Source organism: Salvelinus sp. IW2-2015, linkage group LG30 (genome assembly GCF_002910315.2).
Source record: "Salvelinus sp. IW2-2015 linkage group LG30, ASM291031v2, whole genome shotgun sequence".
Taxonomy (NCBI): domain Eukaryota; kingdom Metazoa; phylum Chordata; class Actinopteri; order Salmoniformes; family Salmonidae; genus Salvelinus; species Salvelinus sp. IW2-2015.
Genome location: NC_036869.1, coordinates 21307856 through 21323090, shown reverse-complemented (window position 1 = coordinate 21323090; position 15235 = coordinate 21307856). Strand labels below are relative to the sequence as shown.

The 15235-nt window shown below is 43.1% G+C and overlaps 1 protein-coding gene across 1 annotated transcript in view; it reads left to right on the top strand.

The window, feature by feature from the left end:
- The window catches only part of LOC111955038 (prolyl endopeptidase), a 39902-nt gene extending 25927 nt beyond the window's left edge, over positions 1 to 13975 (top strand). The window contains exons 9-15 of the mRNA XM_023975073.3: positions 10012 to 10209; positions 10525 to 10628; positions 10717 to 10853; positions 11043 to 11137; positions 11551 to 11682; positions 12940 to 13096; positions 13261 to 13975. Coding sequence (XP_023830841.1) covers positions 10012 to 10209; positions 10525 to 10628; positions 10717 to 10853; positions 11043 to 11137; positions 11551 to 11682; positions 12940 to 13096; positions 13261 to 13555 — 1118 coding nt within the window. The 3' untranslated portion in view covers positions 13556 to 13975. The remainder of the gene's footprint in view (positions 1 to 10011; positions 10210 to 10524; positions 10629 to 10716; positions 10854 to 11042; positions 11138 to 11550; positions 11683 to 12939; positions 13097 to 13260) is intronic.
- The last annotated feature ends 1260 nt before the right edge of the window (positions 13976 to 15235 follow it).

The window sequence follows — 15235 nt, the reverse complement described above, 5'->3', positions numbered from 1 at the left end:
CAATTCTCGCCCTCACAGGCATGAAAACTAAATACAGGCACAGACTGTGTGTGGAAAATGATTTAAACTAGACATTCTCCAATACAACCAACATTGCAGAGTTATGTGCATCCTTTCAAACACACCCGTCTCATTAACCTGTGGTTAGTTATTCACAATTTTTGATGAACAAATAAGTTTTATATATAAGATGGTTAAATAAAGAGCAAAATTATTGCTCATTATTTTATTATTATTTGTGCCCTGGCTCTGTAAGAGTCTTTGTCATTTCCCACGAGCCGGGTTGTGACAAAAACTCACTGTCATTCTTATGTTTATTAAATGTATCGTATAGTGTGTGTGCAGGCTTAGTTACAATGAGCAAAAAAACAACATTAGATGCGCTGACCCTGGTGCTAGAGGTGGTATGCCACTGGAAGTTGAATGTTTGAAGGGGTACGGGACTATAACAATTTTGGGAACCACTGGTGTAGGCTGTATTAAATTGATATTATACTTTTTTAAAATGTAGATGTTCAAAAATCTGAATCAGTGGCTTGTAGGCTATGTTAGAAGCAAGGAGATGCTAAACGTGTTTATGCTAATTATTATTATTTATTTTTTTACCCCTTTATCACCCAATTTATTGAATCCAATGGTAGTAGTACAGTCTTGTCTCACGCTGCAACTCCCGTACTGACTCGGGAGAGGCGAAGGTCGAGAGCCATGCGTCCTCCGAAACACAACCCAACCTAGCCACACTGCTTCTTGACACAATGCACATCCAACCCGGAAGTCACCCGCACCAATGTGTCGGAGGAAACACTGTACACCTGGCACCTGATCAGCGTGCACTGCGCCCGGCCCGACACAGGAGTCACTAGTGCACGATGAGACAAGGATATCCCTGCCGCAAAACCTCCCTAACCCGGACGACACTGGGCCAATTGTGCACGCCCCATGGCCTCCCGGTCCGGCCGGCTACATGACCACACAGCCCTAGTCCCACATCCAGTTTTCAGCGGAAAAGGAAGCTAGGTTAATTATCCCTGAAAACCGCATGCATCCAGTTGATGCAACTCCGCTAAAGGTGATGTTACCCAATCAGCTTTCTGCATTCTCCACACAGCACAGAGAACCACATCCAAACCTCAACCAGAAACTCTACTACCATGTGATTGCACCAACCAATCAGAGGACATCCTGGTGGCTGAGTCCCTGACAATCCAAAATGCACAGTGGAGTAACGGTGGGCTTAGAAGAGCAAATGCTTTTTTCATTCCATTTCCTACCTGTGTACACCACATTCTCCATGTAACTCTACTGCTATGACTCTCTCTTTATTTGTCTCATCTCCCTCACTTTTGTCTCTCTCCTCCACCTTATTTGCCTCTCTTTCTCTCGGATCTGTCTCTCTTTCTATCATTTGATCTCAGTTTGTAAGTAAAGACTCGCATTGCTCTCCTCTCTCTCTCTCGCTCTCTCTCTCTAGGTGTCAGATGACGGCAGGTATGCAGTGCTGGACATCACAGAGGGCTGTGAGCCAGTCAACCAGCTGTACTTGTGACCTGCAGAAGCTGCCCAATGGCATCACAGTCTGTCCCTACCGTCTTAATCAGACCCTTCTATTTGCCTGTACAGATGCGGTCAAATATTTTCGCTCCCTTGCATGATTCACTTTTTCTTCTAAAATATGTTGATTAAAAACAACTTTTGGTATTTGTTTACAACTCACAGACCAAGAAAAAACTGACATTTTGGTTTTTCAAATGGCCTGGATGAAATTATTCAAAATGAAATGAATGTGGTTGGAGGCAAGTGATTCTAGTTTACTGGTAATTTATCTCTAACCACATTCTGCTCCATTGCACTCCATTGTATATTGCAAGTGTGCCAATAATAACTGAACAAAAATATAAACGCAACATGCAACAATTTCAAAGATTTTGCTGAGTTACAGAAATCAGTCAATGAAATAAATTCATTAGCCCTAATCTAGGATTTCACATGGTGGGCTTGGGAGGGCATAGGCCCACCCACTTGGGAGTCAGCCCACCCACAGGGGAGCCAGGCCCAGCCAATCAGAAGAGATTCCCCACAAAAAGCTTTATTGCAGACAGAAATACTCCTCAGCACTACTTCCACCCCAATAAAATGCTCATAACAGGGATGTAAACTAATTTGTGCCAAAATTTGAGAGAATAAGCTTTTGTGCGTATGGAGCATTTCTGGGCTCTTTATTTCAGCTCATGAAACATGGGACCAACAATTAACCTGTTGCGTTATATTTTGTTCAGTGTTTGACTCCCTCTGTACCTATAGGCCTGCTGCCCTGGGTGAAGCTGGGCTAACTTTGAGGCGCATACTCCTACATCACCAACGAGGCAGTGTGTTCACCTTCCGCACCAACCGTGACGCCCCTCGTTACTGCCTGATCAACATTGACCTGGAAAACCAGACAAGGACCACTGGAGGACCCTCCTACCCAGCATACAAGGACGTCCTGGGTAAGACAACTTGAGCAGTGCTCCAAACCCCCCTCCGTTCTGAAGAGCTACAGGGTGTGCAGGATTTTGTTCCGCCCACTACTAAAACAACTGATATGACCTAATACCATCCTGATGATGGTGATTAGCGGAATCAGATGTTTTAGTGCTGGCTGAAACGAAAACCTTCGACGTGAATAACCAGAATCAGGGATGGAGACCACTGGATTAAATATATACCGTGTGGTTAGGTTTAACTTTTTAATTGACATATTCATGCTTCAGTCTATCAAACCACAGTGAGTGGAACTTCTCGTCTTGGTTAACCGACCTTCGTCATATCATGAATTTAAAATAAAAAGTAAAACTTTTGCAAGTAAGGAACTTTGTCTCATGTATCATTTTAGAACAAAACACCTGCAAGAGGTTTGTGACGTAGCAAGGTACTAGTGGCCCTCGGTCAATTCCTGGCTAACTAGATGTGCAGGGTTTGCATTGCATCAACCAATGGTTCACCATTGTTCAGTGCCTTCAGAAAGTATTCACACCCCTTGATTTTCCCCCACTTTTGTTGTGTTACAGCCTGAATTTAAAATGGATGAAATTTAGATTTTTTTGTCACTGGCTAACACACAATATCCCATAATGTCAAAGTGGAAATTATTTTTAGAATTAAACATGAAAACTGAATGTCTTGAGTCAATAATATTCAACCTTGTATTAAGCAAAAAGTTCGGTAAAATGTAACACTAGTAATCATGATAGGTGTGCAAAAGTTTTGATTGAATGAATATTGACTCAATTAATAAGCTAGTCAGCAGAGATTCAAACACAGATTCACCCAAAGGTTTCCAATGCCTCCCAAATAATGGCACCTATTGGTTGATGGGTAAAAAAAAAAGCAGACATTGAATATCCTTTTGAGCATGTGAATATATAATTACACTTGATGTGTATCAATACACCAGTCACTACCACTCTCTCCAAACTCAGTTGCTGGAGAGGAAGGAAACCGTTCAGGGATTTCACCATGAGGCCAATGGTGACAGTTACAGAGTTTAATGGCTGTGATAGGAGAAAACTGAGGGTGGATCAACACATTGTAGCTACTCCACAATACTAACCTTATTGACTGAGGGAAAAGAAGGAAGCCTGTAAGAATAAAATATTCCAAAACATGCATCCTGTTTGCAACAAGACACTAAAGTAATACTGCAAAAAATGTCGCAAAGCAATTCACTTTTGTCCTGAATACAAATGTAATGTTTGGGGCAAATCCAATATAACACATATAGTAACACTCTTCATATTTTCAAGCATAGTGGTGGCTGCTTTATGTTATGGGTATACTTGTAAGTTATGGACTGGGGAGTTTTTCAAGATAAAAAAAAAACTTAATGGAGCACAGACAAAATCCTAGAAGTAAACTTGTTTCAGTCTGCTTTTCACCAGACACTGGGAGATGAATTCACTTCCAGCAGGACAATAACCTAAAACACAAGCAAATCTACACAGGAGTTGCTTACAAAAGACATTGAATGTTCCTGAGTGGCCGAGTTACAGTTTGTCTATATAGGTGAAGTCGGAAGTTTACATACACTTAGGTTGGAGTCATTAAACTCGTTTTTCAACCACTCCACAATTTCTTGTTAACAAACTATAATTTTGGCAAGTCGGTAGGACATCTACTTTGTGCATGACACAAATCATTTTTCCAACAATTGTTTACAGACAGATTATTTCACTAAAATTCACTGTATCACAATTCCAGTGGGTCAAAGTTTACATACACTAAGTTGACTGTGAAAATTCAGCCGTCATAACTCTCAGAAAGAGACGCTTCTGTCTCCTAGAGATAACGTACTTTGGTGCGAAAAGTGCAAATCAATCCCAGAACAACAGCAAAGGACCTTGTGAAGATGCTGGAGGAAACAGTACAAAAGTATCTATATCCACAGTAAAACGAGTCCCTATCGACATAACCTGAAAGGCCGCTCAGCAAGGAAGAAGCCACTGCTCCAAAACAGCCATAAAAAAGCCAGACTACAGTTTGCAACTGCACATGTGGACAAAGATGTCTCTTTGAGAAAATGTCCCTGGTCTGAGAAAAAAAAACAGAACTTTGGCCATAATAACATTTATGTTTGGAGGAAAAAGGGTGAGGCTTGCAAGCCGAAGAACACCATCCCAACCGTGAAGCACAGTGGTGCAGCATCATGTTGTGGGGTGCTTTGCTGCAGAAGGACTGGTGCACTTCACAAAATAGATGGCATCATGAGGAACGAAGAATTTGTGATATATTGAACAACATCTCAAGAATCATCAGGAAGTTAAAGCTAGTCCAAATGGTCTTCCAAATGGACAATGACCCCAAGCATACTTCCAAAGTTGTGGCAAAATGGCTTAAGGACAACAAAGTCAAGGTATTGAGTGGCCATCACAAAGCCCTGACCTCAATCCTATAGAAATTTGTGGGCAGAACTGAAAAGCGTGTGCGAGCAAGGAGGCCTACAAACCTGACTCAGTTACACCAGCTCTGTAAAGAGGAATGGGCCAAAATTCACCCAACTTATTGTGGGAAGCTTGGGAAGGCTACCCGAAATGTTTGACCCAAGTGAAACAATTTAAAGGCAATGCTACCAAATACTAATGAGTGTATGTAAACTTCTGACCCACTGGGAATGTGATGAAAGAAAATAAAAGTGAAATAAATAATTCTCTAAACTATTATTATGACAATTCACATTCTTAAAATAAAGTGGTGATCCTAACGACCTAAACAGGAATTTTACTAGGATAAATGTCAGGAATTGTGAAAAACTAGTTTAAATGTATTTGGCTAAGGTGTATGTAAACTTCCGACTTCAACTTATCTACTTGAAATTCTATGGCAATACCTGAAAGTGTCTAGCAATATCAGCAACCAATTTGACAGAAATTGAAGAATTCTCAAAAGATTAACGGGCAAATGCTGCACAATCCAGGTGTAGAAAGCTCTTAGAGACTGACTCAGAAAGACTCACAGCTGTAATCGCTGCCAAAGGTGCTTCTACAAAGTATTGACTCAGGGGTGGGAATACTTATGTAATTGAGATGTTTCTTTATTTCAGTTTCGATAAATGTGCAAAAATGTATAAAAACATGTTTTCACTTTGTCATTATGGGGTATTGTGTGTAGATGGGTGAGAAAAAGTTATATTAAATAAAGTTTCAATTCAGGCTATAACACAACAAAATGTGGAATAAGTCAAGGGGTATGAATACTTTCTGAAGGCACTTTAAGCATTGTCCGGGAACTTTGTCTCATGAATTACGTTYTGACATCCAACACACCTGCAAGAGGTTTGTGACGTAGCAAGCTGATAGGTCATAAGATACCTATCCAGGCTTGGTAAGATCTGGCACACTTTTTCAATGTAGTGGGGCAAAAACCTTCAAAAAATGTCAGTATACCATTTAAAACCCCTTTATTCATAGGCTACTTTTGACTAATGATCAGGATAAAAGGACGCACATATGCGATGCTGTTAAACCAGCCTTAATTAAGGTGAGGGTAGGCTATGCTTGGTTTTTAATTAAATTAAACGAAATAGGGGGAAACCAATTGTTTTTTAAATGTTTCTGCATACGAGATTCACTGGCACAAAAGGCTCTCCTTCCATGGGCACTGTGTGTCGTGGCTGGATAGTCTGCGCTTCCGCTCTCAAAATCCATGACATTATCAACAGCGTTGCCGTTAAGATCTGCTTCTTGTGGGTCTCATTAGCGCTACATGAAATTGTCACTTTTGCGCTTGTTTTTAAGGACACACCTGCTATTGCCACCCCTACCACCTCAGCGCACGTGAGCTGATGTTAGACATATAAATTGCCGAATCTGGCGTTAGGGCTGGAAAGACCCGTTTGCATGACGAAATTGCATTTTTTGACACTTGTGCCTCCTTCGCGCAAGCCGAAAATAAAGCCCTCATTCTGTTAGCTGAGAGATTTTAAATGGGTACTGAATGTGATGCCATAGATGTCTAGTCTGGTTTGTGATGTATGCTCAGTGTATTGATAGGGTCAAGGTTGTGTGTCTCTCTCACTCTCTCTCTATCCATCCGTCTGTGCACTYACACTTAGAAATGTACAAACTCATACACACGAGTATAACCTTAACTGCAGGTGTACACATACACACAAAAACTCAGCAAAAAAAGAAATGGCCCTTTTCAGGACCCCTGTCTTCAAGAGATAATTCATAAAAAATCCAAATAACTTTCACAGATCTCCATTGTAAAGGTTTAAACCACTGTTTGTTCAATGAACCAATAGAACAATTAATGAACATGCACCTGTGAAACGGTCCGTTAAAGACACTAACAGCTTTACAGAACGTAGGCAATTAAGGTCACAGTTATGAAAACTAGACACTAAAGGCCTTTCTTACTGACATCTGAAAAACACCAAAAGAAAGATGCCAGCCGTCCCTGGCTCATCGTGTGTTGCAACATGCCCCCTTCCCGGCCATGCTGAAGGGAGGCATGAGGGACTGCAGATGTGGCCTGAGTCTGTACTGTGAGACGCCTAAGACAGCACTGCAGGGAGACAGGACGACAGCTGATCGTCCTCGGCAGTGGCAGACCACATGTAACAACACCTGCACAGGATCGGTACATCCAATCATCACACCTGTGGACAGGTACAGGATGGCAACAACAACTGCCGCGTATACCAGAATGTCGCGTTTTTTGTCTCACCAGGGTGATGGTCGGATTTGCGTTTATCGTCGAAGGAATGAGCGTTACACTGAGGCCTGTACTTTAGAGCGGATCATTTGAGGTGGAGGTCCGTCATGTCTGGAGCGGTGTGTCACAGCATCATCAGCCTGAGCTGTTGTCATTGCACGCAATCCACCGCTGTGCGTTACACGGGAAGACATCCTCCTCCCTCATGTGGTACCCTTCCTGCAGGCTCATCCTGACATGACCCTCAGCATGACAATGCCACCAGCCATACTGCTCGTTCTGTGCGTGATTTCCTGCAAGACAGGAATGTCAGTGTTCTGCCATGGCCAGCGAGAGCACAGATCTCAATCCCATTGAGCACGTCTGGACCTGTTGGATCGGAGGGTGATGGCTCGGGCCTTCACCCCAGAAATGTCCGGGAACTTGCAGGTGCTCTTGGTGGAAGAGTGGGTAACATCTCACAGCAAGCAAGAACTGGCAAATCTGGTGCAGTCCATGAGGAGGAGATGCACTACAGTACTTAATGCAGCGGTGGCAACACCAGATACTGAACTGTTACTTTGATTAATGTGTCCCTTTGTTCAGGGACACATTATTCAATTTCTGTTAGTACCATGTCTGTGGAACTGTTTTTAGTTTATGTCTCAGTTGTTGAATCTTGTTATGGCATACAAATATTTACACATGTTAAGTTTGCTGAAATAAACGCAGTTGACCAGTGAGAGGACGTTTCTTTTTTTGCTGAGTTTACATACTGTTGGAAATCAAGAAACTCAAGCTGCAGTATTGACATTTAGTTCTATTCATATTCTACTTCACTTACTAGCATTGCACTTCTTGGCTGAACTCCCTATACTAGAATGTAGAGRTCGACCGATTATGATTTTTCAACACGATACCGGTTATTGAAGGACCAAAAAAAGTGCAATATGTGCCATGTAAAATAGCTAACGTTTAAGTTCCTTGCTCAGAACATGAGAACATATGAAAGCTGGTTGTTCAGTATTCACAGTTCTTCAATATTCCCAGGTAAGAAATTTTAGGTTGTAGTTATTATAGGAATTATGACGCGTCGACTATTTCTCTATACCATTTGTATTTCATATTCCTTTGACTATTGGATGTTCTTATAGGCACTTTAGTATTGCCAGCCTAATCTCGGGGGTTGATAGGCTTGAATTCATAAACAGCGCTGTGCTTCCAGCATTGCTAAGAGCTGCTCGCAAACGCAGTAAAGTGCTGTTTGAATTCCTGCTGCTATCTACCACCGCTCAGACAGACTGCTATATCAAATCATAGACTTAATTATAATAAACACACAGAAATATGAGCCTTTGGTCATTAATATGGTCAAATCCGGAAACTATCATTTCGAAAACAAAACGTTTATTCTTTCAGTGAAATACGGAACCATTCYGTATTTTGTCAAACGGGTGGGAACCCTAAGACTAAATATTGCTGTTACATTGCACAACCTTCAATGTTATGTCATAATTATGTAAAATTATGGCAAATTTAATTACGGTCTTTGTTTGGAAGAAACAGGGTATATACGGCCCAGACTGTTGCATATACCCTGAATCTGCTTGCAAGAGAAGTGACACAATGTCCCTAGTTAATATTGCCTGCTAACATGCATTTATTTTAACTAAATATGTAGGTTTAAAGAAATATACTTCTGTGTATTGATTTTAAGAAAGGCATTGATGTTTATGGTTAGGTACATTTGTGCAACGAATATGCTTTTTTCACGAATGCGCTTTTGTTAAATCATCACCCTTTTGGCGAAGTTGAAACAGGCACAGCATTGATTATATGCAACGCAGGACAAGCTAGTTAACCTATTTATATCATCAACCATGTGTAGTTAACTAGGGAYTATGTGAAGATTGATTGTTTTTTATAAGATCAATTTAATGCTAGCTAGCAACTTACCTTGGCTCCTTGCATCAGCAAGGTCCTTTTGACGCTGCACTCGCGTAACAGGTGGTCAGCCTGCCACGCAGTTTCCTTATGGATTGCAATGTAATCGGCGTCCAAAAGGCCGATTAACGATTGTTATGAAAATGGCGATTAATCGGTTGACCTCTACTAGAATGTCCAGTGTAGTTACTGTATCTTAGACAAAGTCCATTTGAGGTGAAAGGAGTAAACAGAGTTTGTGTTCCATGCTGTACAGAAGCAGACTGCCATCTGTTGGACAATAGAAAAACAGCAGTGTACTTTAACGTTGAAAAATGAGCATACATGATAAACTAATTGAGCAGCGTAACWGWTGGGCTACAGTTAGTCAAGTGACAGTCCAGTACAGCATTGGTGTCCCKTAAAAGAATGCACAACTCGTCGTACATTAACATGAATGGGGTATGGCAGCCGATGACCTTACAGAGTTCCACTTCTTTCAGCAAAAAACAAGAAACTGCGGCTGCTGTGGGCTAAGGAACAAAAACACTGGACACTGGAAAATTGGAAAAACATTGCTTGGTCTGATGAATCCCGGTTCMTGTTGTTTCAYGCTGATGGGAGGACTAGGGTATGGAGAAAACCACGAGTACATGCATCCATCATGCTGCGTGTCAACATTGCAGGCTGGTGGTGTGGGGTGTGTTTTGATGGCACACATTGTGCCATGTCTCTTATACACATCTAGATGTGTATAAGAGACAGGTCCTGTACACTCAGTGTATATGTCAGGTTGTTGGTGCATTATGCAATTTGTTATAATGCTTCAAGTTTTAAACAKAAATAAATGACCTGCTGATATGCTCATAAAGAAACCAATTAGCCTACATTGTGAGCATTTTCTCTGTGTTCCTATAGGCTCTGTGGCCTGTGTGAACCAGCACCACCTGYTGGTCAACTATGTCCATGACGTGAAGGACATCCTGCAGTTGTATGAGCTGTCCACTGGTGGTCTGGTCAGAGATCTGCCTCTGGACGTGGGCACTGTGGTGGGCCTCAGCTGTAAGAAGAAACACACTGACTTCTTCTACAAGTTCACCTCCTTCACCACGCCAGGTACTGTACWGTCTCGCAGGGGATACTCAACTTATTTTGCGGTGTGAGATATATGAAAAGGATATGTCATTTATTGGGACTAACCTATGGACGAGGCTGATGTTCATTGGCATAACCTGAAGTGTTTGTTTTCACCTAATTATGATTCATTAGGGTTAACATCCTCACTATGGAGTGATGGCTAACGTTCAACACAAAGAAGACTAACTTTGAATACTAATGTTGGGTACCYTCTCTGCCAACTTTCTCTTCATCTCTAACCTTTGACCTCCTCATGACCTCAAACCCCCTACCTATGTGTCGTGTCCCTCCCAGGTGTGATCTACCACTGTGACCTGAGCCAGGCGTCTCCAGAACCCACGGTGTTCCGACAGGTGGAGGTGAAGGGTATTCAACAGGAGGACTATGAGACCAACCAGGTATGACAACAGCAGATTGCAACTAAGCACAGTAACAACTTATAGTATCTGGACAATCTCAGTATGAGGACATTGTTGTGTGTTTCAGGTGTTTTACCCCAGTAAGGATGGAACTAAAATCCCCATGTTTCTGGTGCACGCCCGTGGTCTAAAGAAGGACGGATCACATCCTGTCTTCCTGTACGGATATGGAGGTTTTGAGAACTCCATCCAACCATACTACAAGTTAGTATCACAATGCATGAGTCTCCAGTGGAACGTTATGTATCTTTCCCCTCCAGGAATTCATAAGTATAATTCATCCAAATGACCTGTATTCTGTGTCGGTGGGATTTGAGTGACACCTGTCCTCTCTCTGTCTCTCTCTCTCTGTCTCTCTCTCTGTGTCTCTCTCTGTGTCTCTGTGTCTGTCAGTGTTCCGTACCTGCTGTTTGTCAGACACCTGGGGGGAATCCTGGCTGTAGCCAACATCAGAGGAGGAGGGGAGTACGGACAGACCTGGCACAAAGGTACTGTGTCTTCACCGCATAAAGACACATAGAAATAGCTTGATTTAACCTAAGACTATGGGCTGGGATTTGCTAGTCTATTTTAAGAGCACAGCTTTTCACTATTCTGCCTTCACCTTTCATCCTCGGGTGGAGCAAATAAGATGAGCAGGAAACGACTGTAGTTATGACTATTGAGATCCAGGCTCAGTCTATCTCTGTAGCCCAGTTGGTAGAGCATGGTGCTGCTTTRGCGGTTGCAACGCCAGGATAGTGGGTTCGATTCCCGGGTCCACCTGCACGTAAAATGTATGGATGGTTTGCATGCTTTGGTTAAAAATGTCTGCTAAATGGCAAATATTATKAATATAACAGTAATAATATCTATARACTATGGCTGTATCCTGTTGAGTTGAATTCCTGTCTCTGTCTAGGTGGTGCCCTGGGGAACAAGATGAATTGCTTTGACGACTTCCAGTGTGCAGCAGAGTATCTGATCCAAGAGAACTACACCACAGCCAGCCGCATAGCCATCAACGGAGCCTCCAATGGGGGACTGCTCGTGGGTATGGAGAGGGGATGGGGAAGAGTGTGTGTGTGTGTGTGCGTGTTTTAAGACCATCTTTCTAAATTGTCTCCTAGTTCGATCAGTCATTACTGTATTATCTMATTTCATTTTTTTATATCTTCAGTATGATTGTTAATTTAAAATAYATCCAATAGTAGTTAGCTACTTAGCTTCAATTAATTCAGTGATTACACAGCACATTAAACAGTAGTAAGCTACATGATTTAGAAAGACTGCCAACCATATGGCATTGTACAAACCCAACTAAAAGTGTTCTTCCCTATTTTAATTGGCCATTTAGGAAAGATTGGATGTTGTTGTAGTGTGTGTGACGGTCAAAGTGAGTTGGGTATGTTTTAAGAAGTGTAACAAGTGTAAGACAGGTCTCTCTCTCTCTCTCTCACAACACACCGAGAATCTCACTGCCGATAGGTACTTATCACAGTGGGAGCCCGTTCCTTTGCTTGCTAGAACAAAAGCAGARCCTGCTGTGTGCCAACCCACCCTTATTAAAAAACGATTGCAGTATGTTGCAAATACTGCATCCAAAATAACAGTTGATTGCAGTTACTGCACTTTCACTGCACATTCAAAACGGCAATTGTTCGTGGACAACAACTTGACTTTGRGCCAATCAGAGGGCACGAACYCCCACGTGGGGAAGCCAACAAAAAAGGGRRAAAAAGAGGGCATTGTCTCCACGGATGAGCCAGYCACACTTCATATGCAACGTAGGCTATGGGATGGTAGCTAGCTAAGTGCACAGACGCAATGCACACAACACTAAATACTTCCTCCAAGCTAGCTAACCACTGTAGCTATTATTAACGTTATAATTTAATCACAATGGGTTCGTTAGTTTTCATGAAACAGCTTCCTGTGTTAGCTGCCGAGTTAGTGCAGTGTCCTTAGCTAGCTGTCTAGTAATGTTGTGCTAGCTAGCAAATATGCTAAACATTTTTGCTATGGGCTGGCAGTATGGGATTATGGAGAGTGAATTAAATGTGTTCTTTGTCATCTTGCTAGGTAGTTATCTGGCTAGTATCAACAAGTGCTTTCTACAAAATAACAACATTAGCGCAGCCAGCTTGGAATCTAGACCATAAGCAATACACATGGATATGCATTGCCAAACAACACTGCTGCCACTTCCTGGTTTGGAGTATTTTAACCAGGCTGAGTGGCTGACGACTTCCAAGGTCTTTGCGGACACCGGTGTGTCTGAGATTTAACTCTTTCTCTCACGCACACCCAGCGGCATGTGTGAACCAACGTCCGGACCTGTTCGGCTGTGCTGTGGCTGAAGTTGGGGTGATGGACATGCTCAAGTTCCACAAGTTCACCATCGGCCACGCCTGGACCACTGACTACGGCTGCGCAGACCACCCTGAGCAGTTCAAATGGCTCATTGAGTAAGTCTGGCATACTCAATCACACACACACACACACTAAACATACATCACATACTGAACATAAACACAACTGCATTGGACGGCGCGTTCTACCTTTGCACATGCACTTTGTAATTTGTACAATAAATACATTCTCCCTCCCTCCTCTCCCCTCTCACCCTCAGGTACTCCCCACTTCACAACCTCCCCCCTAGCTCTCACGCTGGCGCTGCCTACCCTGCCATGCTCCTACTGACTGCCGACCATGACGACCGGGTGGTGCCCCTCCACACCCTGAAGTACTGTGCCACACTGCAGCACGGTGTGGGCAGCAGCCCCGGGCAGCGCCAGCCTCTCATGGTCAGGGTGGACACCCGCAGCGGTCACGGAGCGGGCAAGCCTACTGCTAAGGCCATCCTGGAGGATACTCACATCTTCTCCTTCATCGCCCAGACACTGGGGCTGAGCTGGAGAGAGTGAGGGAGGGAGGAGAGGTCGAAGGGGGAGCAGAAAAGGGGAGGGAAAAGGTAAAGGAAAAGTGAGAAAAAGAGGAGTAGCGGGAGAGATTAGCAGAGACAGCGGAGGTTAGGAGAGAGGAATGGGGGAGGGACATTTAAGGAGTGGAGGGAGGATGAGACAAGAGTAACTTGCACTGGGAAAACAGGTGGTGTTTGACAAACTGATACTGTACACTATAACTGATACTGTGCACTATAAAACCCCACAGTGGACGTGTCATAATACCCATAAAATCTAACAGTCAAACATTTTTCCCATAGGGGATTTTAGAAACACTTCAAATAAGGGCTGTGTTTCGTGTAGGCTTACCCTGRTGTGATGTTTTGATAACTTATCAATATATTCACTTAATTTTGTATAAATAAAATGTTATTTCTACGATTCTTTTGCCAATTGTACATCATTTATCACTTTTTCCTGTAATGGAWTTTTTTTGTGGGTAAGATTGCTTCCACTTAGTTCTCTAGGATGCACTTGTCCTCTATACCCAGTAGGTGGCAATATGTTACAGTGGAATAGCTCYACGGAGCTTCACTTCCTGACTGTGCAACCTTAGCTGTCAGCCAGACTGCCCTGATTTCCAATGCAATGATAAACAGTCCTCACCGATGACAGTCTTATCCAATAGCTACCATATTCAGAGAAAAATAAGCACAAAATGTATACCTTGGCTTTCTCSATTGTGCCATCCACCATAGCCTGAACGCGTTTAGCTTTTTGAAAATGGACCCATTTCAAGGTCTTTCAGCTWATTAGCTGTAAATGTGTTTATACAAGTGCTCTCTCTGTATTGAAAGACGAGGCAAAATGAAAAACAGTGCTGTCATTCGTTGCATTATATGGGGGTTCATTCAGTCGTGCTCTGTTCATCAATTCAGTCTTGAAATAGAGGCATCTTTCAACTTGTTTTATAATCGCAACCACAAATTGCAACTCCAGTCCTACCACACCGTAATAGCAAGCTTAAGGGCGGCAGGTAGCCTAGCGGTTAAGACCGTTGGGCCAGTAACCGGAAGGTTGCTGGTTTGAATCCCCAAGCCAACTAGGAGAAAAATCTGCCGATGTGCCCGTGAGCAAAGCACTTCATGCTAATTGCTCCTGTAAGTCGATGTGGATAAGAGCGTCTGTTAAAATGCAAGGTGTCTGTCTTTTCTTGAATTTGTTTATACCGAGAACAGAGGTGAGCCATGTGACCCTAGCTAGCAGGAAGTGGTAAGCTGTCGCACTGCTGGCTCTAACCCGCCCTCCGACCTTAAGGGACACGCAACGCCTCCAATTAGGCCTGGTTAAGGTTGACGAGCTCATTAGCATCTCTTAGGGGAGGGTGTAGGGGTCAGAGGGGGTACCGCCCTGGGCTCTGACAGGTATGGGTCTGTACCCCTCCAATATGCCACTCTATAATTTGTCACAAGCCCTCTACACTCAGGGGACCAGGAGGGAGACCAGGGGTTCTGTGCCCCCCCATCTAATTTGTATCCAATCTAAGCTCCCCATCATCGCCTCTCACTCTGCAAACTTCCAGGGGTAGAATCTAATTCAGCAGCGTGACAGATGTGTGGCCAATGGTGCGTGCAGTTCAGCTCCCTCGTTAGCACATTGAGTGGCACACCTGTTTTACTTATCACATTCCTACTTTCCCAC